This window comes from Leucoraja erinacea, chromosome 18 (genome assembly GCF_028641065.1).
Source record: "Leucoraja erinacea ecotype New England chromosome 18, Leri_hhj_1, whole genome shotgun sequence".
Classification (NCBI taxonomy): domain Eukaryota; kingdom Metazoa; phylum Chordata; class Chondrichthyes; order Rajiformes; family Rajidae; genus Leucoraja; species Leucoraja erinaceus.
In genome coordinates, this window is record NC_073394.1 from 16,509,126 (window position 1) to 16,534,551 (window position 25,426).

The 25,426-nt window shown below is 39.2% G+C and overlaps 1 protein-coding gene across 2 annotated transcripts in view; it reads right to left on the minus strand.

The window, feature by feature from the left end:
* Positions 1-5,306: 5,306 nt before the first annotated feature.
* Positions 5,307-25,426, minus strand: part of iftap (intraflagellar transport associated protein) — a 31,680-nt gene continuing 11,560 nt past the window's right edge. For both annotated transcript variants that reach the window (XM_055649381.1, XM_055649380.1), the window contains exons 2-6: positions 17,031-17,175; positions 15,291-15,427; positions 9,821-9,887; positions 6,878-7,011; positions 5,307-5,683 (exon numbers count right to left, since the gene is read on the minus strand). In XM_055649381.1, coding sequence (XP_055505356.1) covers positions 5,510-5,683; positions 6,878-7,011; positions 9,821-9,887; positions 15,291-15,427; positions 17,031-17,160 — 642 coding nt within the window. In that variant the 5' untranslated portion in view covers positions 17,161-17,175 and the 3' untranslated portion in view covers positions 5,307-5,509. The remainder of the gene's footprint in view (positions 5,684-6,877; positions 7,012-9,820; positions 9,888-15,290; positions 15,428-17,030; positions 17,176-25,426) is intronic.

A 25,426-nucleotide genomic window follows, 5' to 3' on the forward strand; every position in this document is an offset into this window, starting at 1 on the left:
ATCCCATTTGTAACCTAACCTAATAATACTGGCACTGGAGATATATGGAAATTAATTGTTGTTGTAATGCAGATTTGTGGCACATCTGTAACTGCAAGATTCCAAGGCTGAACTTACCAATATAATTTTAACAGACGGCCTTTTGTCCCGATTTCATTTTGGAAATTTTGAGAACGCCATCATATCTCTGAAATTACACCGACAAATTCCTATAAAAGACACTAAATCTGACAAACATATGGATGCTACATTGGGCCTACAAAACACTAGAAAATTAAAAAAATTGGAACGGACCTATGTTAGTATTTTACATAAATGTGTTTAACTCAACAAATACCTTTGCAAAAAACTGAAACATTGAAAAAGACAATGGTGAGTTTTAACATGTATAACAGTGAGCACCTGACAATGATGGATGCAGTTCTTTCAAATGGCCTAGAAATGATCCAATCGCATTAGAGCAACCTCAACTTGAGGTAATTCTTACCACATGTGCTATACCTTCGCCCACCTGTGGCAACTGCCATTTTAACCCACTTCTAAGCTGCTTGGAGTGGGAAAGCCCATAATCACATATACATCTTTGCGGTACACTTAACTGAAATTCATGTGGTCTTCTCTTTGGTTTTAGGCTTCTTAGTTTCAAATACAGGATTGAACCATCTGTAATTATCTTACATCTCTGCATACAGTTTAAAGAAAAACTGCAAAGTTTAGTTATACCAACTATCAGTGGTACAAAACCCTAGCCACAATGATTTTAACTGCAAACTCCTTTCTATCTGGTACTCTGCTTGCAGTCAATATAAAATTGTGTTTTGTAATCAAAAATATATGCTGTTGATTATGCAATGTAGCATCTGCTCATGAAAGTGAGCTGTGGTAATTAAAAATGAAAGATGAAAAAAAAGGCATTTGTAAATCTGGTCACCAAAGCTGAAATGTCAATACAATACAAGGGTACTGTGCTTACAAAGTAGGAAATGCAAAATATATTTTAAAATGTAATTTTATTACACCGTTCATGGCAGAGATGGTCAAGCATTGTTGTCAAGATCACTCTGAAATGTTCCAATTTTATGTTGCATAAGCATCCCTACAATGTGCATGCAAATCATTGAAGTCTGAAGAAGGGTCTCGACCCGAAACGTCGCCTATTTCTTTCACTCCATAGATGATGGAACTCACCCGCTGAGTTTCTCCAGCATTTTTGGCCACCTGCAGGAATATCATGGTGTTTGGTGTCGTAGCTCTTTTCATTTTCAGTTCTTTTATTGTCAGTGTAAATGCTGGCTACCAGGCTATTCAATTGAATTTGCATGATGGCAACAATGCTGCAGAACTGTCAATGTGTTCTCTTAATGTCAAATTCACCAATCACTCATGCTCCCTTATTAACATTAGTTCCTTGTTAAGCAACACTTTGATCGTTAGAGATTTATCCATGCTTTCAAATCATTCCATTGCCTTGTGTAGCATATAATCTATGTGCTGTTTACATCTAGTTTGAAGGAAACTGCATTTGAATCATCAATGTAAAGATGGCTAAAGAACAAACACAGGTAAATCAGAGCATCCTAGATAAGAATAATGGTCGTTAAGGACAGGGTGAGCCTTCTTCTTTCGTGTCCATCATCTATGTTTCAATTGTTCGGGCAGGCTCTTGCACAGTGGACAGCCTTCTCGCTAGATCTTCCAGGCAGCATTGTTCACCAAGAAGTGGGCATCTTAGTAGGAGTGGCATGGATTGTACGGATGTTCCACATTCACATTCTGTGTCTGCCGCATCTGCATAGCCCCATTTGCTCATATTGGTCTTGCATCGGCCCATTCGTGTACGAAGCTTATTGTGGGACTTCCAGGTCTTCCAGTCACTCCTGTGACCAGGTGGTAACTGTTCCTTGGTTAGGATTGGCATCTTTACGTGGTGGTGATTTTCACTGCGTTTCTTTTCCCACAAGGCAAGTCTGGTTGCTTGAGGAGACTGTGACAGTGGTTGGATTGTGTGAAGGAAGCCCTTCCTCGACTTCAGCCATTTTTGGGCTGGGTGATTGGAGTGACAGAAATGGCGGGTGTCCCCAACTTGCCTACTACATTCAGTTCTTCCGGCAACTGATCTGGTGGAGCAATACGTTTAAGTTCACATTTATTGTCACACGCACCAATTAAGGTACAGTGATATTTGAGTTACCATACAACCATACGAGTAAAAATAACCCAAACACGATAGAGTTTAACATAAACATCCATCACAGTGGTATCAGCATTCCTCATTATGATGGAAGGCGATAAAGTTCAGTCAATCATCCTCCTTTGTTCACCCGTGATCAGGGCCTTGAACCCTCCACAGTCGCTACCACGGACGGCCAACACATGCAAGCTATCCATACCCGTTGGTTTTAGGCAGCCAGTGATGCATCTGCAGCTATCATTAAGGGCGGCATCAACTTTCTTCGAATGAGATGATATCTCCTAAACAGGATAAGCATAATCTGCAGCAGAGTAGCACAGAGCAAGAGCTGTTGGCCGCAGTGTGGATGCATTGGTACCCCATGACAAGTTTGCCAGCTTGCGTGGGAGGCTGTTCCTCGTCCTCACTTTGCCCTTCACCCTTTCGATGTGTTGCTTGACGGAGAGGGTTCTGTCCAGAGTGACTCCAAGGTAGACAGGATAGTCACAGTGTCTCAAAGGGACACTATTCTATGTTAAGGACAGCTTTCTCCTAGCTTCGCGATTACGAAAGTGGAACATGCTAACTTGGGTCTTAGCAGGGTTTGCCTTCAGTTGGTTGTCCTTGTAGTAGTTTGTCAAGTTGTCTAAGGATAATGAGAGGGTAGCTTCTACCTCATCTATGCAAGTGCTCTGGGCTGCTATTCCAAGGTCGTCAGCGTAAATGAAGCTTCTCGTCCCTGGGAACACTGGCTGATCATTAGTGTATACATTGAACTGCACCGGAGCAAGGACACTGCCCTGAGGTAGGCCATTATTTTGTTTCCGCCATCTGCTGCGTTTATCATTTAGCTCAACATAGAAGCGTCTGTTTTCCAGTAACTGTTGAATCAGTTTGGTCAAGTCATGGAGTGTGTTGAGGAGCAGTCGGTGGATCACAGTGTCGTAGCCAGCTGTTAGATCAACAAAGACGACGCCAGTTGGTTCATTCCTCTCAAAGTCGTCGTCAATGTGCTGAGTTAGATTGAGCACTTGGGTCTGCTTGTACTGTATAACTCTATGATTGCATGCATATTCAGCAATAAATGACAAAAACTTAGTCTGAAACATTGCCTATTTCCTTCTCTTCATAGATGCTGCTTCACCCGCTGAGTTTCTCCAGCATTTTTGTCTACCGTAAAACCTAACTGATGTACTTCATAAAATTTCCATAGGTCAACTCACTTTAATATATACATTGTGCAATATCAAAACAAAGAACATTTACAATTTCATAGTGTAATCAAATTCCACCTAATCAAATTCAGATTCATATTTGTTTATTGTCAATACACCAAAGGGCATTGAAAATCCATATTCAGATCAAGCTCAGAGTAAACAATAAACATATAGTAAAGGCAAATATAACAATAAATAAAACAAAGAGTGTAAAACAGCAGAATAGTGCAAGTTTATAGTCCAATGCAAATTGTAGTGCAACCCGAAGTATTGCAAAATATATAAAGTGCATTAATGGAATAACCGAATGAGGTGGAGTTAAGAGAAAGAGTAGCACATCAGAGAAGGTGATGTGAAAGATGAATGTTTCAGGAATCTGATAGATGTGGGCAAGAGAGTTTTCTTAATGTCTGGACATCCAAATTTTAAAGCTACTGTATCTTCTCAGAATATAGAAGTAAAGGGTGAGATTTATATTACGAAGTCAGAGGTGTGTTTGCTGCTGGGATTCTTGCGCAAAAGCTGTTAGCGGTTTAGTTTAGTTCGGAGGAGGCATGGTAGAAGGAATATCTTTCGACCATAGGTCAGACTTTCCAACATGAGGAGTTTTCTAACATTTAAAAGCGACATGCTGGAGTTTGATGAAGATTACAGTGTATGAGTCAAAGAAGAAGGCTGGGTGAATATCTTACTGTTTTTCTTCAACAATAAAGAAACTATTAGTCAAAAGACTGTGTTATGAAGATTTATCTTTCGAGAAACTTTGAATTTCGCGTGGAGAGCTCACATGCGTAAAACGACACTCTCCTAACTCCGTTTTCTCCTAAGTGGCTAGAGGGAGCGATCTCTTGAACGATATAATAATCTGCCACTATATTAGTCTCCTGTTTAAATTTGGCATCATTATAAGCCATCCTCCACAATATCAATAAATGCTCAAGTGCATTAGATATAAAACGTCCTATGATCTCTAACATTCCAGCCGCAGGATTTTAAAATTTATGTTACAGAAAGGGGTACAATCTTATCCAGTGAAATTGGAAAAGTGAAAATGTCTCCAGGTATGTTATGTCTGGGAAAATTCAGCCCAATCAATCTACTCTCAATCAGTGGCAAAGGTATAGAAACTTTTATCAAAAGTACTGCCAAGTAACCAATAAATCATTTTGATTTGATTTAGTTTAGTTCGGAGGAGGCATGGTAGAAGGAATATCTTAGAAGCAAACCTCAAACCAGGTTTCGTGCAGACTAAAGAACAGACCTCCAAAAGTGAAATTAAGGACACTGCCCTTCACATTGCTGTGAAATCTTAGTGACAATGAAATCTCTCCATTGGGTAGATTAGCTCATCATTTAGTTTATAGGAAGATGGTTATAGTTGACGGACCAATCATCTCAGCCCCCAGGACAATGCTGTTTACAACAATATTTTAGCAAAACAATTTTCAGCTGTTTCATGAATGACTCCTTTTCCATTATATCAGAAATACATATGTTCACAGTTCCACTTCCAAGAGCACTGATGCTGAAATTGTTTGTGTTCTATGCACCACTACTGAGACAAACAAATTCAGGACACACAGAGCATGATCACTTCCAGTATGAAGGTATCTAAGCATTTCCCTGACACTCAATAGCACGACCATCATGATTCCACCATCATCAACACTGCCGAGATTACTACTGACCAGATTATTAAAGTATCAAAGTACCAAGACTACAAAATTGTTCCTAAATCCAGCAATTCTATATTTGGACCTGTGCTATGGGAATTCAAGGCACAAGCTCTGCTCGTTCTGTACATGAATCCAAAAAAATGACTACGTGAAAATGGGCAGGTATTTATTACATTCCATAAAAAGCAATAGGATGAAATGTTTTATAATCCAGTTAGAAAAAACAAACGAATCAGACATCTATATCTTTGTCTACTTTAATGATACAAAATAAGAACAAATGTAATCAAAAATAATATGACATTTTTAATGATTTTATTCCATGATTTCAATTTCTGGGATTTATAAATTCTCATCCCCAGATTCTGTTTTAGATATAAGAATTGTTATCTTTTAGACAGAATGTCAAGCTACCAGGTTGACTGCACCAGAAAATGACAACTGTATCACAAGTCAGAATCTTTCAACTTTGTTGTGTTACATTCTCCACTTTCTGTTTGGTGTTGTGACAAGGCAGAAATAGCAGCAAGTTCAACCTCAGTGTATTTGGGCTTGAGGTAGACACAGTTATAGTCAAACTCTTCATCCAACTTGAAAGGCTGAACTTCATCTGTCAATACCTGATGAAAAATAAAGTAATTTCATGTTGGCAAACTACAATTGAAGTGGAAAATATAGATGCATGAACTAACATCAGCAGTGCTCTGTATCAACACAAAATAGTGCTGCTTAGTACTTACAGCAAAGATAAAATACATATATGAAATCGCAAGCTGCTTAAAAGTCCTCCATGTTTTTTACATTAAAGATTGAAACTTACCTGGAATCACACGAATGTGAAATGTCACCATATTTTTGCTAACTAGATCACATATTATAATAGATAAGAGTGCAAACAAAATCAAAGACTGTTTCATTCTCTTATTTTTTCTCTTACATTACTAATTAGAAGAAACCATCTGTTTTGAAAACTAAACTGTCAATGTGTAGCCAAGAAGTAAAATATTTGGAAGATCTTGGGAATAAAGGATAACCGTTGGTCTACAAGAAAGCACACCAACACCTCTACTTCCTGAGAAGGCTTAGAAAGTTCAGCATGTCCCCAACAAACAACTTCTATAGATGCACGGTAGAAAGCATTTTATCAGGATGCATCACAGCATGGTTTGGGAACAGCTCCATCCAAAATTGCAAGGAGTTGGGGACGTAGCCTAGACCATCACACAAACCAACCTCCTTTCCATTGGCTCAATCTACATTTCACGCTGACTTGGCAAAGCCACCAACATAATCATGGACCAGTCTCATCCTGTTCACTCCCTCTTCTCCCCTCTCCCATCAGGCAAGAGGTACACAAGTTTAAAAACACACCCCTCCAGATTCAGGGACAGTTTCTTACCAGCTGTTATCAGGCAACTGAACTGTCATCTCACCAGAGCAGTCCTGACCTCCCATCTACCTCATTGGAGACCTTTGTATTATCTTTAATCAGACTTTATCTTGCACTAAACACCATACCCTTTACCCTGTATCTGCACACCATGGGCAGCTTGACAAAAGCTGCAACAAAAAGCTTTTCACTGTACCTTGGTACCAATGACAATAACCAAACTAAACTAAACGGAGTATTTGGAACTTTGTGTACTCAGCCAAGTAGAAGTAAATGCATTTTGGATTTGAACAATATCCAAATATAACATAATAATAATCAACAATCACAAAAAAAACATTATCTACAGGCAACAGCAATATAGTTACTTTGCAGCAGCATAAAGTTTCAAAAATAATTCAAATATCTTAAACAATCAGCATACCTGGTCATGTGCTTGGCTATTAAACTCTTCAACACCTGCATACACTTTGAAGTCAAGGGTTGTGTGCTTGTATTCACAATAAGAATAATTTGCAGGAATCTCCTCTTCTATTTTACCTGGGAGTATTTCTCCTCCTAGATTAAATGGACAATGACAGTAAATAACATGCTGATTATATTTATAAATATATAACCAACCAAATTTTGGCTAAACTGATATTAAGATGGAAGTGAAAATATCCATCCACATACAATTAAACGGTGTGCATTACTGGAATACAATTTTCACCTTATTTTGTAAATACCTTCTATGAAAGACAATTTCTTCATAAATAACTGCTTTGACGAAAACCTTTGAACACACAGTGATCACTATTTTGTGAGCATACCATCAGAGGTTCAAATAAAATGCCCATTATCAAGTTTGCATAATTAATGTGAAATGACTAGCAATACCCATAAACCAAATATAGTCCCTTCCAATTATGAAAGTAAATAGCATTTTGGTTTTAGTTTTATTTTTGAACCACCTAATATTCTTTCAATACTGCATTATGTCAATGATGCTCCCAATATTACATGATCATTTTAAGTCACAGAATTTTGTTAAATGAGTTTTACTGTCAAGATATGCACGCCACAGAATGCTGCCAATGTCAATCATATTTGCACCATTGCATTTCTCGTCAATATTGGTCTCAGTTATTGCTGTTTTAATAGTCTAAATGGCCTGTACCTTAAGGTGCATCACTGTACCTTAATTTGTGCATGTGTCGCACTTAGGCAACTTTTTAGGCGAGTGCAGGAGACTCTGCACTCGCCTCATGAACGCCACATGGTGCCACATGTTCGCTGGTGGTCTCTGGTGTGTCTCCTTCATGGTCGCGAGGAGTTCCCGCATTCTGGGAACTAGTCGCGGCCTCAGAATGGTTGCAGCAAATTTTTCGGCGAAGCGATCGCCAGGCTTGGAATCCGATCAAATCTATGTTCCCACCATTTCATCAAAATCTCAATATTCAGACTGTTTAAACATATTGTTATAACTTTGTAACTTTATAACTGGGTACATTCATTATGTAAAATTTAAGGAATGGCCAGCATCAGTCACAGAAAGCGACTTTAAGTGAAGCGATGTCTGCAACAGCTGATGAGAGACCTTAGTGGCAAGATGAAAATAAAGAGAGAAGTACTTGGGTATTAGGTTGCAAGGAAACAATAACAGCTACCAACAAGTGAATTTTCAACATGTTGAAAAATTTGCTGCGACCATTCTGAGGCCGCGACTAAAAAAAACGCTTTTTATCATAATGCTCCAACTATAATATTGCCTCAATTCCTGTACCTGTAAGCATATTCATTATTGCTCTCTGCTGTTTTGTTACTTATCTGCCCAGCTGCAGTTTAATGAGCAGCACTGGTGCAGAACAGCTTAGTCTGAGGCAACTGTGGCGCAGCAGGGACTGTCCCTGGATAGCAGTTGCTAGAATCATCATTACGCTAATCATGGATAACTTACATTTATATACAAAGGTCACTAAATAGTTCACACAGTTAAAAAGTAAAAACATAACCATATTTAGTTCAGTAAATAAAAGCAGTTAATATTGTTTTAAAATATATGAACTTGCTCACTGAATTGCAAATGGAAGTTCACAACAGGACCTAACTTAAAGGGAAGAATTTGCAAGCAAATACATTAAAATTATTAATTATCAATTGAAGTATTTTGCACTGGTGCCAGATTGGATTAGGTCTAATATAGATATGAAGAACAATATTAAACCATATTCATTTCATATTGTGGTGCTGATCTGGCCATGATAAATAAATAGAGTTTTGCAATTATTCCTGGTTAATTGAAAGACACTAACCAGAAACAAAGGATAATACATAACATTACATCACAATTATCATTAAGTGGCAGAATAGGCTTGAGGGCCTAAATGCTCTACTCCTGCTCTTATGTTTCTTCTTAACCTCAGAACGCTTTTTAAAACAGAAAAAGCACAACATGGCCACTTAGCCAATTGAGACATTTGTCCAGGACATAATTACTTGATATTTTGTAAAGCATAGACTCAGAAATGAAAGTCGATTTTTGGGTTTGGCAACATAGCTCATCAACATGCATGCTTTTCAGAATTTTTTTTTGTTTAATTTCCCTGAATTTAAGTACAGTGGACATCATTTTAAAGTTAAAAAAACATTACAAAAAGAAGTGCCCTAGGAACTCAGCCAGGCAAGTGGTATCTGTGAAAAGAGAAACCAGTTTCAGGACATCAACCTTTTCTCGGAACTAGAGGAAGAGCTTAAGGGTTACAGTTTTCAGGGATAACAAAGGGTTGGAATGTGGTGTAAGAAATGTAGATAGATTAAGGTGGAATAATTCTCCATATTTTCACAATCTGTTAGCAAATCCAAATTCAGCAATGTAGTATGCAATGAGGAGATAGTAACAAATTGATAACATTGTCAAGACATGTAGAAGATTTACTTAAAAAAGAAATATCATATTCAGAGGCCTACAAAGGAGAAGCAAGAGACGGGAATTAATTCTATAGCTGCTTCAAAGAACTGGTGTATGCAATATAGCCCAAATGACTTCCTTCTTAGCTACGTGATTCAATAATTCTAACTACTATAGTTAATTGTGTTTATGTATGTTGAATGTTCTCATTATTTAAATTCTTAATAACAAATAATAAATTACAAGTCGATTAAAAAATATTGGAAAGTTGAACTGCCACATACTGGATTTGAAATTATTCTGGACAAATTGTCCCACAGTGACTGAAAACTATTTCTGCAAATATGAAAATTTGAAATCTATAAGCGCATGCTAAAATAAATAGCAAGAGAATTGATTATTAAGCACCAGAAAATAGTCTTTATTCTAATCTTATTCTGCCCATTTATCCAGTTTAAATGATTACAGCATACCTACCAGCACCACGTTGTTGCTCACTTTCTTTGTCGCTGTCCATGTCCTCAATGTTAATGTCATTGTCCTCCTTAAATGTATTAAAGACAACCAAAAGTTAACAAACAATCTTTAAATGCAAACCATAACCTTGCTAAATTAATATGTAGTCAATTATTAAACTATCTTCCATTTGTACAATACCATAAATTAAACCTTTATAGTATAAAATTTGAAAAACAGATGTTTGATAAGAAAGCATTGATGCATCATATGAAAGGGTAAACAGTGCTTACTCTACAATGCTCCAAGAAATATATATTCCCAAGAAGACCAGGAACGGGTGATGGAAAGCAAGGGGCAAAGAGACAAAACATTTCAAATTTCTGCAAATCTCAAAGGTTATTTAAACAATGTTAAAAATATAATTATTCCCTGAAGATTTATTTCCTGTATTTTACTGGGAGATGAGAAAATCATACGACTGAGAAACCATAATCTATTTCAGGCAAATTTTAATGGCAGCACATCATAAAAGTATTTTTCATTCTTGGCAACTGCATAGGTCGGCAAAGTGGCCAATAGTCTGACCGTAAAGCATATGTGAAAGACTACATTGGGTGGTACCCACAATGGGTGTTGAGGGGGCAGTGACCTTGATGCAGAGACATAAGGAGTAGAGAAGGACATTGCAGAATGTCAAGAAGTTGCAGAGAAAATCGCAAGAATGTAGAGAAATTACAATAGGTTCATATGAGGAGAAAGGAAACAGTTCCATCCACCTGTCCTGCCCCATAAACAACACTCAAATAGCAGGATCTGGCAGCTCCAATCTCACTTTAGTTGCTGCCATTCACAGATCCTGAGAATTAAGTTCAGATGGATCCCAAAATCCAAGGGAAAGAACCTGGTTTAAACATTATAACCTCTTATTCTCCTCTCTGGTGGAACCTTTCATGAATAAACTGGAAATAATTCAAGTAGATTGATTTTCACATTTTGTAACATTTGTTCATTTGCCATATGTGGGAGATAACCAAATGGAAAGGATGGAAGAAAGCTTCTAAACTGAGAAGTCATATCTAAAACCATCACCTACCCCTCTCTGCCACAAGCTCAGATATCCATCCACCACTCCCACCACCAGCTGATCAAGTCCTAATTTGATTGGGACTTCTCTCTCTCCCAGCCCCAGGAATCATCCCACTTCCCTGCATTGCATTGTATTGTATTGTATTGTATTCCTTTATTGTCATTCAGACTTTTCAGTCTGAACGAAATTTCGATACCTTTAGTATCTTTGCTTTGTACATTTCATAAAGGAAGGAAACTATGCCACAGACAATTAGTAGCACCTTACAGCATGGTGAATGAATATATAGGCCTTTTAATTCAAACGTTTCAAAGGTCGGTTTATTGTCACGTGTACCAATTAAGGTATGTTGATTCAACCAGAAAGTCGGGTTGAAGAGGCATTCATGTGTTATTTTCAAAAATCAAAATTCAAAATTCTAGGTTATTAATGAATCAGTCTCAAATCAATTTCACTCACTTTATTCTCATACTCAGAATTATGTGCCACATGATGTTTTGGTCAGGAACGGCCCTGGCCCGAAACTTCACCTATCCACATTCTCCAGGGGTGTTGCCTGACCTGCTGAATTACTCCAGCACTTTGTGTCTTCTTTTGTAAACCAGCATCTACAGTTGCTAGTTTCTCTATTCTTTAGGTTTTTTAGTTAATTTCAAAATAATCGTAGTAATATTTTGTGGATTCTGATGAATTATGGAGAAAAATCTTAACTTAGTAATTATTTTGCAAATGCTTTTTCAGCACATTGTAACTTTTATGACATCAAACTCACCACTGTAAAATGCTCACTAATCTTGACATTGCACGATTTAGTCAAATTAGGACACAAATTGTTCAGAGTGAATGCATTGCTTAACTTACCAAAGCAACCTACTTTGGGCTACACACTAGTTTCAGATCTGACTGTAGGGGGCATAACCGTACTAGCATAGGTGATTTTTCACCACTAACCCTGAAAAGTAGCCCTGGTGGTCTGTTCGCCCTTGGGTCATGGATGAATAAACTGAAAGATTAAAAAGTACAAAGGAAACACCTCGCTTGACAATTGTGACATTGTGAAACTCACTATCTTTGGTGGTGTATTTGATTGTTTCAGGATTAAAATATTGAGCACACCATGATAAACAGTCACAAGGTGGGCAGAAGCATTACTTCATTTTTTTCTCTCTTAAGCCGACTTAATTTGAATGTTATTTATCATTCCAAATGTAAATAAAATTCACAGTACAGAATATATTTTGTTCCAAACACCATGTTCTGTTCAGTCTACCATTAACAAAATAACAACTGTTCTATATGGTTAACAAAAAACAGGAAACATAAAAACACAAGCCAGAATGTAACATGTCACACGAGGAAAGCCTGAACTAATGTGATCTCAGTTATTTAGTTGGCACTGAAATTATTAAAATTAATTCAGAAATGTGTAGTATTTATAGTCATCTACAATCCTTCACATCTTTGGAGAATATATATCATACTTTTAACAGCCAGGCTTTACCTAATTGCAATTAACACAGAGCGTGTATTGCGAAGTATCACATAAAAATTATGTTGAGGAAGGAGGCAACACATTGTAGATTACAACTTTTCAAATACTTAAAGAATATGGTGAGGGTTACACTGCTACCCAATCCGAGCAACATGTTTTCACCATCTGGTTGAGAATATATTTGACAGCAACAGTTAACATATTTTGATAATACATCAATGTCTTCAGGAAATTACAAATATTTGGTCATTCACATTGATGCCACATTACCAAACTGAATTTGAAAAATATTTAACATGAATATTAAAATTGTTTGAAAAATATTATCTTATTGCTGTCTTTTCTCTGCAGTAAATATAAGAAAATAAGACATTTTTATCCATATAAAATTAATTGTGAGCAAAATTATTGATATATGTTCATTTGAAATTTCGTATTCCAGGCATTAAGTAAGGCACAGATGCATTATTTAGTTTAAATTGGAATTTGATCCCATTGCAACAGGTCTATACAGCAAGCACAGAATGAACTGGAAAGGGTGGGGCTGTTTTCATTAGTACAAATGATGGGAGATTTGATTGATTTAAAAATCACAAAATGTAACAATGTATACAAAAAAGGACCCATATTCTTTAATAGAAAGTCTGTATCTGGACTTTCAAAAAGCCTTTGACAAGGTCCCACACAAGAGATTAGTGAGCACATGGTATTGGGGGCAGGGTATTGACATGGATAGAGAACTGGTTGGCAGACAGGAAGCAAAGTGTAGGAATTAACGGGTCCTTTTCAGAATGGCAGGCAGTGACTTGTGGGGTGCTGCAAGGTTTGGTGCTGGGACCACAGTTGTTTTACAATCTATATAAACGTTTTAGACGAAGGAATTAAATGTAACATCTCTACATTTGCGGAAGACACAAAGCTGGGTGGCAGTGTGAAACAGTGTTTCCACTTTGAAAGAAATTACCCGACATTCGGGAAATTCTGATTGTCTTCGGGTAATTTTAGGGAAATTAGATAATTTCGGGAAATTTCACAGCCTTCCCCAACTGCACACGTGCGTGGAGACGCGAAGGGATATGAGGATTTTTTTTTTTTTCCGACCATTCGCGCGTGCGCAGTTGGGGGAGTTGAAAATGGTGCCAGTGACAGGGTAGGGACGCAAAACGATGCCGTCTCCTTGCGCGTGCGCAGTGGGCCCAGTATCCGCGCGTGCGCAGTTGGGGCAGCAGTCGCACATGCGCAGTTGGGCAAGGCTTAAATTTCAAGAAATACCATCAAATTCTAGGAAATCTGGGAGTCTATTTCCAAAAATGTTTTTTTGAGGTGTGGAAGCACTGTGGAAGCACTGGTGTGAGCTGTGAGGCGAATGCTATGAGGCTGCAGGGTGACTTGGATAGGTTGGGAGGATGGGCAGGAGAGAAACAAAGTTTAACATTTTAAATTGATGATTGATGAAAAGTCATTAACCTTGTTGTACAGGTATATTTGAGGTAGAGTGACAACGAGAAGAGAACATTTTGTATATTTTATTCATCCAAAGAATCTAGACTTTGTCAGCATTTAATTGTACCAAGAGGTTCCTAGTGAGCTGCCCTCTTGAACTGCCACAGTCCTTGAAGAGTAGTGATAACCCCAATATTGTTAAGGAGGGAATTCCAGTATTCTGACCCAGCAATAGCAAAGGACTGGTGATTGATTGATTAAAAGATACAGCACAAAACAGGCCCTTCGACCCGCTGAGTCCATGCGGACCATTGACACCAGTTCACACAAAAGTTCTATGGTATCCCACTTTCGCAACAATTCCCTACACACTAGGGGTAATTTACAAAGGCCAATTAAACTGCAAACCTGCATGTCCTTGGATGTGGGAGAAGAAATCCATGCAGTCACAGGGAGAACATGCAGATTCCACACAGACAGCACCTGAGGTCAGAATTGTACATAGGTCTTTGGTGCTGTGAGGCTGCAGCTCTACTAGCAGCATCATCATGTATGATGATATATTTTCAAGTCAGGATGACATGTGACTTGGAGGGCATCTACCTGGTGGTGGTGTTCCAATACATTTGTTGCCCTCATCCTTCTAGTTAGTAGAAGTTGTGTGTTTGGAAGGTGGTGTCTAATGATTCTCGGTGAGCTGCCACAGTGCATCCTGCAGATGGTACCAACTGGTGCTGCTACTATGCATTGGTAGTGGAGTGAGTGAATATTTGTGTATGGGGAGCCTATCAAGCAGGATGCTTAGCTTGAAAGTGACATAATTGGCTCCAGGAATAGAGTTTTAAATTTTAACAAAGAAAAATATGCACATTTGAGGGGAGAGTTGACTTTGAATGACTAAAAATACATTGAAATATTTGACAGGCAATGACTGGCACTTACGGGAATCATGCATAAACTGTAAGAAAATGATTACTTCATACACAAAAAAACAAAGGAAATAAGTGATTCGTGCGTGACTAAGGAAAATTAAAGATAGCATTATATCAAAGTACAAGATTTATCAAATTGCCAGAAATAGTAGTAGCCTGACAATTGGGACTGTTTTAAAACACTGTTCAGTAGACCAAAGAAATTAGCTAAAGAGAAGATAAAATATGCAAGTAGACTAGTGAGAAACAAAAACAGACTGTAAGATCCTCTATGAGTATGTCAAAAAGGAAAAGGGCAAATGACAGTCCCTTGGAAATGGGAGAATTTACAACAGGGAATAAGGAAATGGCAGAGAAGTCAAAGTCTTAGCAGAAGACAAAAAATCTTGCCAAAAATATTGGATAACCAAAAGTGTAGCAAGAATGAGGAATCGAAGGAAATAAATACGTCAAAAAGTTGAAGGAAATGAGTACGAGTCAAGATGTAATGTAATATGTTAACATAACTCCTATGTATCTCCAGCTCAAACATGCCTCATCATCATCCTTAAGTGGTTGTTCTCCCTTCTCATGAAAGCGCATCAATACTTGCTTCACATCTTGGTCTTTTCCAGCATCTTCTGCTATCCCTGCAGTGGTAGGAGATGCTATCTTTTGTTTCTTCATGTCATCTGGAAACAAGGACACCATATTTAGATAGAAACTTTAAAACTACTTTTGTTCACAAGTCATGAAGCTTGGCATTATGTTGCATCTAGAACGGCACAATGCATTTTTTATTCGATAATCTATATGAAGAAGAAACATACAGAATCTATACTCTGAATCATATAAAGTTCTACGTCAGGATTTTTGTGTGGATTTCTTAATGCAATATCAGTAGTCAGCATTTTGCTGCATCATTAATCAAGAAAATCTCCACACTCATATTGCCTGCTGCCACTTATGAAAAGGAAACCAAATTCAAAGTATTTGATACTAACCCTCAAGAGGGACTGTAGAACACACTCAAGTTCAGCTATGCACAGAAATTCAATTCAATTCTTATTTTAGCTTTATAACAATATGGAGGCTGTGGTACCCATCAATTGGTCTACATTTGAACTAATCTCAGGATGGCCTGCATTGTTCCCCCAACACTTTTCTCAATCTTTTCTCAACATTGCACCTCACCTTCAATAAAGTTAGAATGGAGCTAATCTTCGGAACTATTAGAAAACTATTCACAATCTAAAGATCACTCCAACACCTGGAGTCATCGTACGATGTACAGAAAATGCATATGTTTTCGCACACCGGTGGTTGCAAACCATCATAGACTCATGAACTTAAGCACATGAGAGGATTAGCTGTACCCACACATTCACAAGGCAAAAGGTCCTCAACCAACCTATCCCCACTGCATAACAATAGCCTCCAACAATAAAAAATCATCATGAGGCCCTGGAAAAGATGGACTGCTTCCTGTATCTCAGATGCCAACTCTCTGGGAAAGCAGGCATCAGTGATGAAATTCACCACCAGTTCATTTTGGTCAAATGAGGGAAAGATATTTGAAAATTACAACCTCAACATGCCACAAAACTCATGGTCTGAAGAAGAGATCATGCCCATTCTTCTGGGTGGTCAACAGTTGACATCTCAAAGCACTGGATGAAATATCACAAACACCGCCTCTGATAAATCTTCCAAATTAATTGGAAGGATAATCAAACCAACATCACTGTTCCCCGCTGAGGCCAACATCCCCCAGCATCTAGGCTGTTACATTCAGACCGCTACATTGGGCAAACCATGTCATTTGTGCACCCAACAACAGACCCCATTACTGTTACATCTGGTCTATTTTAGATTCCAGTCCACAGCCTTAATAAGTAGGTTTGTTCAAAAAATGTTAAGTATGGATGATAGTGGCTCTAAAAGAGAGCGGAGTCAGGGGATATGGGGTGAAGGCAGGAACGGGGTACTGATTGGGGATGATCAGCCATGATCACATTGAATGACGTTGCTGGCTCGAAGGGCCGAATGGCCTACTCCTGCACCTATTGTCTGTTGTCTATTGTCTGTAGTGACGCTTAAGTGGCTTTTAGATAGGCACATGGATATGCCAAGGATGGAGAGATATGGATCATGTGCAGGCGGTTGAGATTAATTTATCTTGGCATCATGTGGTGTACTGTTCATTGTTCTATATTCTATGGACAGCGATGCTAACATCTTGTGAATGAATAAAAATAGATTTTTGTTTTTATCCAATCTGATGGAGTGGCTTGCCTTTTTTAAGATGTATAAATGATTCTAGAAATTCCTCATATGTTTGTTCATGGCTCCTGCAGAACCTTTCTAAAACATCACAGGTTATTTCTTCCTTCTCCATTGTTTGTGATCCTGACAACAATGGCATGTCTGATGCATTATCCTGAAATGGAAAAAAGTATAATTAGAGATATAGCATTCAATAATTTCAAACAAAAAAACAAATTAATTTTAAGTCAGTGTAAGGTGATGTGATGGGGTGAATCCATTCTCATCCTATTATTTCTAAACATTGATAATTCAGGAATTATGGAGAAACATATTTATACCGAAGTATAGAAATTAAATAAAACTAGTGGTAAATAAAAAAAAGTATGAACAATTAGAAACATAGAAACATAGAAATTAGGTGCAGGAGTAAGCCATTCGGCCCTTCGAGCCTGCACCGCCATTCAATCTGATCATGGCTGATCATCCAACTCAGTATCCCGTACCCGCCTTCTCTCCATACCCCCTGATCCCCTTAGCCACAAGGGCCACATCTAACTCCCTCTTAAATATAGCCAATGAACTGGACTCAACTACCCTCTGTGGCAGAGAATTCCAGAGATTCACCACTCTCTGCGTGAAAAAAGTTCCTCTCATCTCGGTTTTAAAGGATTTTCCCCTTTATCCTTAAGCTGAGACCCCTTGTCCTGGACTTCCCTAACATCGGGTAAACAATCTTCCTGCATCTAGCCTGTCCAACCCCTTAAGAATTTTGTAAGTTTCTATAAGATCCCCTCTCAATCTTCTAAATTCTAGAGAGTATAAACCAAGTCTATCCAGTCTTTCTTCATAAGACAGTCCTGACATCCCAGGAATCAGTCTGGTGAACCTTCTCTGCACTCCCTCTATGGCAATAATGTCCTTCCTCAGATTTGGAGACCAAAACTGTACGCAATACTCCAGGTGTGGTCTCACCAAGACCCTGTACAACTGCAGTAGAACCTCTCTGCTCCTATACTCAAATTGATATGCCCTTATCTTTAGAGAGCATGAATGAAAGGGGAAATAATTTATGTGACCTGTTGTCTGAAAGTATAGATAGAATCAGATTTAGAGTATCCAGTTAAGTTTGAGACACTGTTTCTCAGGATATATTGAGCTATATTGGTCTTTGGTGAGTTAAAGGGGAGAGGAAACACAATGGTGGTGCATACAGATTTACCAGAATTATGTAGGGATGAAAGCAGGTGGCACCACTGAAGCTTATCTTCATTGACTAAAGATTAGAAGTGATCTAATTGATGTGCCTGAGATAAGTAAAGATGTGCTGTGTTTTCTCCTATGGGGAAAGTCCATAACTTTACAAATAAAGATGTGACATTCAAAAACTATGGCTGGAAAATGTCAATAAAAGAAGAGGGCCATACACTTTCATAGACCTGCTTTTTCAATCGATAAGACCATGGTCGAACATTTACCTCAACTTCACTTTCGCACCTTGCCACCAAGATGCTACTAACTCTAGCTAAATTGGAATTTCAAAGTTGAGAAAATTAGATTTAGATGTTAAATAAGGTATTACAGGTAACAGATTGATGCCACTGAAATAAACATATAGTTCAGCCATGATCAAGCTGAATGCAGCAGCAAGCTCCACGGTTTCTATGAGGCAGAGTTTCATCTATGAAATAATACTTCCAATAATATAGTAGTCTCTAAATAGCACTTCCACACTTGAGTCACGTTAAACCATAGTTCCCTTGTTTAAAGACTTAAATGTACCACCAACTAAACAAAGCAAACATCAAGTCAAGTCAAGTCAGGTTTATTTGTCACATACACATACAAGATGTGCAGTGAAATGAAAGTGCCAATGCCTGCGGATTGTGCAAAAAACTACAGAACAGAATCAGTAATTACATATTAGAAAAAAACCCAGCAATTTTTAAGAAGACACAACATGGGTTTCGGCCTGAAACGTCGCCTATTTTCTTTGCTCCATAGATGCTGCTGCACCTGCTGAGTTTCTCCAGCAATTTTGTGTACCTTCGATCTTCCAGCATCTGCAGTTCCTTCTTGAACAACATAATAGTAAATTGGTACAGTAAATTAGTCCCTGGTGAGATTAGATACAGTTCTAATGGCCTGCAGAAAGAAATTCCGTTTCATCCTCTCTGTTTTCACAGCATGACAGCGGAGGTGTTTGTCTGACCATAGCAGCTGGAACAGACCGTTGCTGGGGTGGTAGGGGTCCCCCATAATGTTGCTGGCTCTGGATCTGCACCTCTGATGTATAGGTCCTGCAGGGGGTCGAGTGTAGTTCCCATAGTGCGTTCAGCCGAATGCAAAGCCTTCTTGTCCTGTGCAGAGCAGTTCCCAAAAAAGATAGTGATGTTGCCGGATGCTTTCTACAGCCGCTGAGTAGAAGCACTGAAGGATCCTCAGAGAGACTCTGAATTTTGCACTGTTCCGATCTCTGGGGTTGATACAGATTCGTATTTCGTCTTTGTTTTTCTTGGCGGCCACTACTATGGTTGAGACCCAATCCGACGGGTCGTTGACTGCAGCGATGATGCCTTGGGATTCCATTCTTTGAAGTTTGTTTTGTTCACCCATGGTCGGGCCTATTGAGGCCACCGCAGTCGTCGCAACGGCAGTCTGATGTTGCAGGCCCTCTCGCCGGATGATGGAGTTCCGGTCAGGAGAACACTCTCAGCGGCTTGGAATGCCTGTAACGGCAGCTTCCTCACAGAATGGGTTGGCAACACTCACATGGTACGATGACTGCGGACCCAGCCCTGCGAGGCGGATATGAGAGTCAGTAGCTTCAGCAACGCGGCAGACATTCTCTGCTCCGATGAGTTAAATCAGCATCCCGTAGTAGTTTACTTTTCACTTTATCATTCAAGATGCCACTCACCAGGCTATCGTGGACAACCTCGTCACACAGGTCTCCAAAACAACACCGGCTTGCAATGTGTTTTATGGTACTGATGTAAGCCTCGACAGGCTCGCCAGGGAGCTAGTTTCCTTGATAGAATTTGTTGCGTTCCATAACCATATTGGTCTGAAGTTCACACAGGTGACTGAACTTGGTCATTAGACAGAATGGGTCGTTTATAGACTCTTGAGGGGTGGTCTCCTCATTTTTGTCACTCATTACAGTCGGGGCATAGAGGAACCGCTCATCTCATTGAATGGCTTCAGATCCGGCGACTGATCCGTACAGCAGTTATCTGGTCTGGAGGCGCTCTGCGATGGGCAGCTCGAATGTCGACATTGAAATCCCTTTCAAAAATCTGCCAATGTTAACTGAGGTCGGCATCGAAAACTAGGTCGGCATCGACTGAAGAAGGGTTTCGGCCCGAAACGTTGCCTATTTCCTTCGCTCCATAGATGCTACAGCACCCACTGAGTTTCTCCAGCACTTTTGTCTACCTTCGATTTTCCAGCATCTGCAGTTCCTTCTTGAACATTACATCCACTGGTTCTCTTTTGCACACAATTCTTATTGTCAAAGAACTCCAGTGAATTTGTCAAACACAATTTCCCTTTCATAAAACTATGAAGGCTCATTGATGGTCTTATGATTTTCTGCATGTCTACTTTTCTACCGCCTTGATAATGGATTCCCAACACTTTCTCAATGACAGATGATAGTAAACTATAAACTAACTAGCTTTCCTGCTCTCTGCTACCCTTCTTCCCTGAATATTGGCATCACATTTGCAATTTCCCAATCCTCTGGCACCTCTCCAGAATGCAGGGTATTTTGTTTTATTAAACCAATACTTCATCTTTCTCGGCAACCACTTCATTTAGGAGGGGGTGGAGAGAACTGGAGAGAGGGGGAGAGAAGGGGGGAGAAGGGGGGAGAAGGGGGGGGGAGAAGGATGGGAGAAGGGGGGGAGAAGGGGAGAGAAGGAGTGGAGACACTTTTAAGAAGCCAGACAACTTTTAATAAAGTTTAGCGGGCATTTAACATTACCAGTCGTTTTACTTACCTTGTTTTTTCTCAACGAGCTATTACCTCCGATTACCTTTGATTACCTACGATAGCATAACGACCTACTACAACCTACCTCAACTAAACCTACGAGTAAAAAAATATTGATTTTTTCCATGGCAACCTTTTTTTACTCACGGGCAATTTTCAGCTTGCAGAAAAAAACGCCACAAACTAACTGAGGCCTCGAGTACGCGGGAACAACTCTCGAGCATGAAGGAGAGTTACAAAGACCTCTTAGGACCTCATGTTGAATATGCTGCAAGTATGAGTCGAGGGCAAACTCTTCTAAACTCGCGAATTAGGTCTCCGCAGTGGGACAGGCCCTTAATCTGGAGAGAAAGAATGGGTGACATTTTTGGTCGAGACCTTTCTCCAGACTCAAGCACACTGATTATCTATAGTTATTGGGATGATTTTAGTGTTCTATCATGAAGACTAGTCCAAAATGATCATTCAGAACCTCTGCAAATTTCCCAATTTCCTTTGTTAATTCCCATTCTCATCTTCTAAGGGACCAACATTTATCAAAATCTCGCAAAAAAGATGGGCACAAATCTTGCTGAAAATAACTGAGAGAATTTTTATTGAAAATATTTTTATTGCCTAGTTTTGTAATTATTGTTTCCTATAAGAGATAAAATCAAATAAATTGTTAAAAAAATAAATTTCTAGTGTTTTAACTGGAAAAACTCAAAGCAAATGATGAATCCGAATATAGCTGATGTTTCCAAAATTAATTGATTTTTAACCTGGAAACCGAGATGCTACATCATAAGTCATCTTAAAACACAACAGTTGAAATCTGCAATAGGAACACTTATCTAACTTCTGCAAATGTGTTCTCTGGGGAATCGTGAATGAACCAGTACAAACTGTTTACACAAGGCAATCTCCATGATTTATGCAAAACTTGGTGGTTTTGAAGCAGGAAATCTTCTTATCTATTGTTCTGACTTCTACCATTGATAAGTTGGTATACATACAAACTGCTGCAGTAATTTTAAAACTTGTCTGAAAAAGTTGTAGGTTATACCTTTGATTAATTATACAATTTATTTGTTGATGTAATAACTGACATCCGGAATTGAAAATGATCCCCTGGAGAACATATGTGTTATCAAGTAAGTGATCAAGTTATTTATTTGCACTGTGACTATATTATACAAATTGTGTGGGAATACAAACTGAGCTAAATCAGAATGTTTGTTAATCTTTCATTGCACTGTTTGTTTTTTCACAAGAGCAATCTTCCTAGAAAGAAATAAAGAACTGTAATTATATTGTGCTTTTCATCCTCTACAAAGCCTTAAAATGTGTCTCTGTTAGTGCAGATTTCACGTACAGCAATTGAGATGCAGTAACCTGCTTCTGTTTTGCAAGGTGGAAAAATAGTGGCAAGGAAACTGGAAGAATTCATCACTCCTCTGCAGGAAGTGCCACGATAACCTTCAGGTCCATGGAGTCAGTCATATGGCTAACAGGTTGTCCAACAACTTTAAGCTGTGCACGCCATACGCAAGAAGAATAAGTCATATGGCTCACTGAGTTCACATCAAGCATTCAAGTGCCCATATAATTTAATCCCACTCAAATCCCTTTTTTAACCACCTCCTCATCCCCATCTCCACCAGTTTCCCCGAGACTACCATGCACCATACACTAGGACAAATTAGCCTACCAACCTGCACATCTTTAGAATGTGTGAAACATAAGCAAACCTAAGCAGAGGCTGGACCTTGTTGGTCTTCAACTTCCCAACCAACAATCATTACAATTTAGAAAATGTCAGTATATTTTTCTGCTCATCAAGGCCTCGTAGTGATGTATATACCCCACCATGCTTTGCAGTGTTTGTACCACTCCTACGCACAGGATAACAATCTCATTTGCCAGATTCCATGAATAGCAACAGGTAAACACTTTTAATTGTGATGGGCAAAGGACAAATGACCTCAGGACAACTTATTCGCCATCAGATACTGGCATGAAATCTTTAAGGTCAACCTGAAAGGGCATAAAAAACTTTGGTTAAATGTCTCCCCCAAGAAGCACCCTCACATATGGACCTTCCAACTCAAAAGCAACTAGTGAACCAATATTAACATTAGTTTTGTATGATACTCGTGAAAATAGTGTAACTGCACTTTGCACCAAATGCAGTTGATCGACATCCTTATCTTGCCTCCTTTACAAATCTGTATCCATAAAGGGCCTGTCCCACTTTCCCGAGTTATTCACAAATTCTCCTAAGTTATTCACGAATTCTCCCGAGTTTTCAAACTCGCAGATTGTTCGTAACGAGTCTGTAGGAGGCCGTAGATATATCGTAGCGGCTCGTTATGCCAGCCGTAGATACTTGGGGCTTTTTTTTACTCGTGGACATTAATTCATCAGGCTGGAAGAAATGTCCCGACTTACCTACGGCTGGCATAACGAGCCGCCACGATATATCCACGGACTCCTACGGCATCCTACGGACTTGTTATGAACATTCTGCAAGTGAAAACTAGGGAGAATTCGTGAATAACTCGGGAAAGTGGGACAGGCCCTTACAGCTCACTTACACTTAAGGTTTTCAAAATTATGCTACAGGCCCACCACTGATTTTCCAGCAACTGGCTGTCCGCATCCCCCCCTCTAATCCAGACAAATTGCACCCCTGAAAATCTGGCGCCTAGGTCGGGTGAGGCTGCTGATCTCAACTTCATCCGGACTTCCGTGACATCTTGGAGTCAAATCTGCCCCCTGCGACCGGGGCTCTGGAACCCCAGCCCGGCCAGAATCGGCAGATCTGTTCTCATGATAATCTCTTCCATACACAGCTTTGTGGCTCGGTATCTGCTACCCCGTCCCCCCATCCCTCACATGACCTATGTTGGTCTGGCAACACGGATAATCCAGAAAGGCTCAGGAACCAAGGGTAAATACTTCATCATCTTATCAATGATCGTAACTTCTTCAAAAGTCTTTCTTCAAAATATTTGTGCTGCCACGTTTTGAGGGCAACATTTAGCTAATATCTGTCTTCACACAGCTGCTGTGAATATTCAACTCACCAACCTGTGCAGTACCCCGAAATAATTGCTGCAAACAGTGAGCATCTTTCCTTTAAGAGGTGCAAGCAATTAATATGTTACTTTCAGTTGGTGGTTAGAACTCCCATAACCAATCCCCTTTAATGTAAAAAAGAATGGCATGAATAACACTTCAGAAGGTACAAACAGCATCAAGTCAAACCAGCATGGATCCCAGCACATAGTCATTTCAACATGTGATTTTCAGCATGAGCATATTTCTAGCCCTTGTGTGTCCCTTAGCCTACGTTAATCCATTAGGTCATTTTGGGACCAGATATATCTTACAATGTGATGACTCACATTGCAATTTATACTGATAACAATCTTGTTATCTTTAATACAGAAGGATTTCATTGTATAATAGAGGGATTCATATTAAATCTATGTTGCTAAAAGTCTGATCTTGACCAATTCCTGTTGTTCTGTGTATTGATTTTAGAAAAAACGCTGCCACTTACGGCTGTGATTTTTGGCCATCTTACTCAGTCCCCCTCCGCTGCGCAGGAAAAGAGGATTTTTCCCATCGATGAAAAATAAAAGAGTTATTAGTGGTTAAAAAATGTTGAGATTCTCTCTCCTGTAGGCCACGCCCCTTCCGGAGGGACTATAAAACCCGGACGTGTTGAGTGCCTCAGTCAGTCTCTGGAAGATGGAGGAGCGAGAGGGTCACGTATCTCAGTCTGAGCTATGAATAACACTGAACACATGTCTACTAAACTTTGAGTGGTTTTACTGTCAGTGCCCTTAATGTGGTTTGAAAATATAGTTTGGAAATGCAAACGCTGTGTTGCCTTTGGTTTGGAAATGCTAAAGCTGTGTTGCCTTTGGTTTGGAAATGCAAAAGCTGTGTTGCCTTTGGTTTGGAAATGCTAAAGCTGTGTTGCCTTGCCTAATTAAAGTTGCCTTGCCTCATTGAAGTTGCGTTGCCTTCTAAATAATTAAAAGTCTAATCTTGACCACTTCCTGTTTGCGCTTTATATTGATTTTAGAAAAAATGCTACCATGTACTGCTGTGAATTTTGGCCATCTTACTCAGAGTCCCCCTCCACTCATCAGGTGCCGAGGATTTTTCCCATCAATGAAAAATAAAAGTTATTAGTGTTTTAAAACATTTGAGATTCTCTCCTGGCAATCATGCCATGAAGACCACGCCCCTTCTGGTGGGAGGGGGAGGGGCTATAAAACCCAGAAGTGTGGGCGTGGCTCAGTCTCTGCAAGATGGAGGAGGGAGGGGTCACGACTCGCTGTCTTTAGTGGCCTTAATAATAATAATAATACATTTTATTTATGGGCGCCTTTTAAGAGTCTCAAGGACACCTTACAAAAATTTAGCAAGTAGA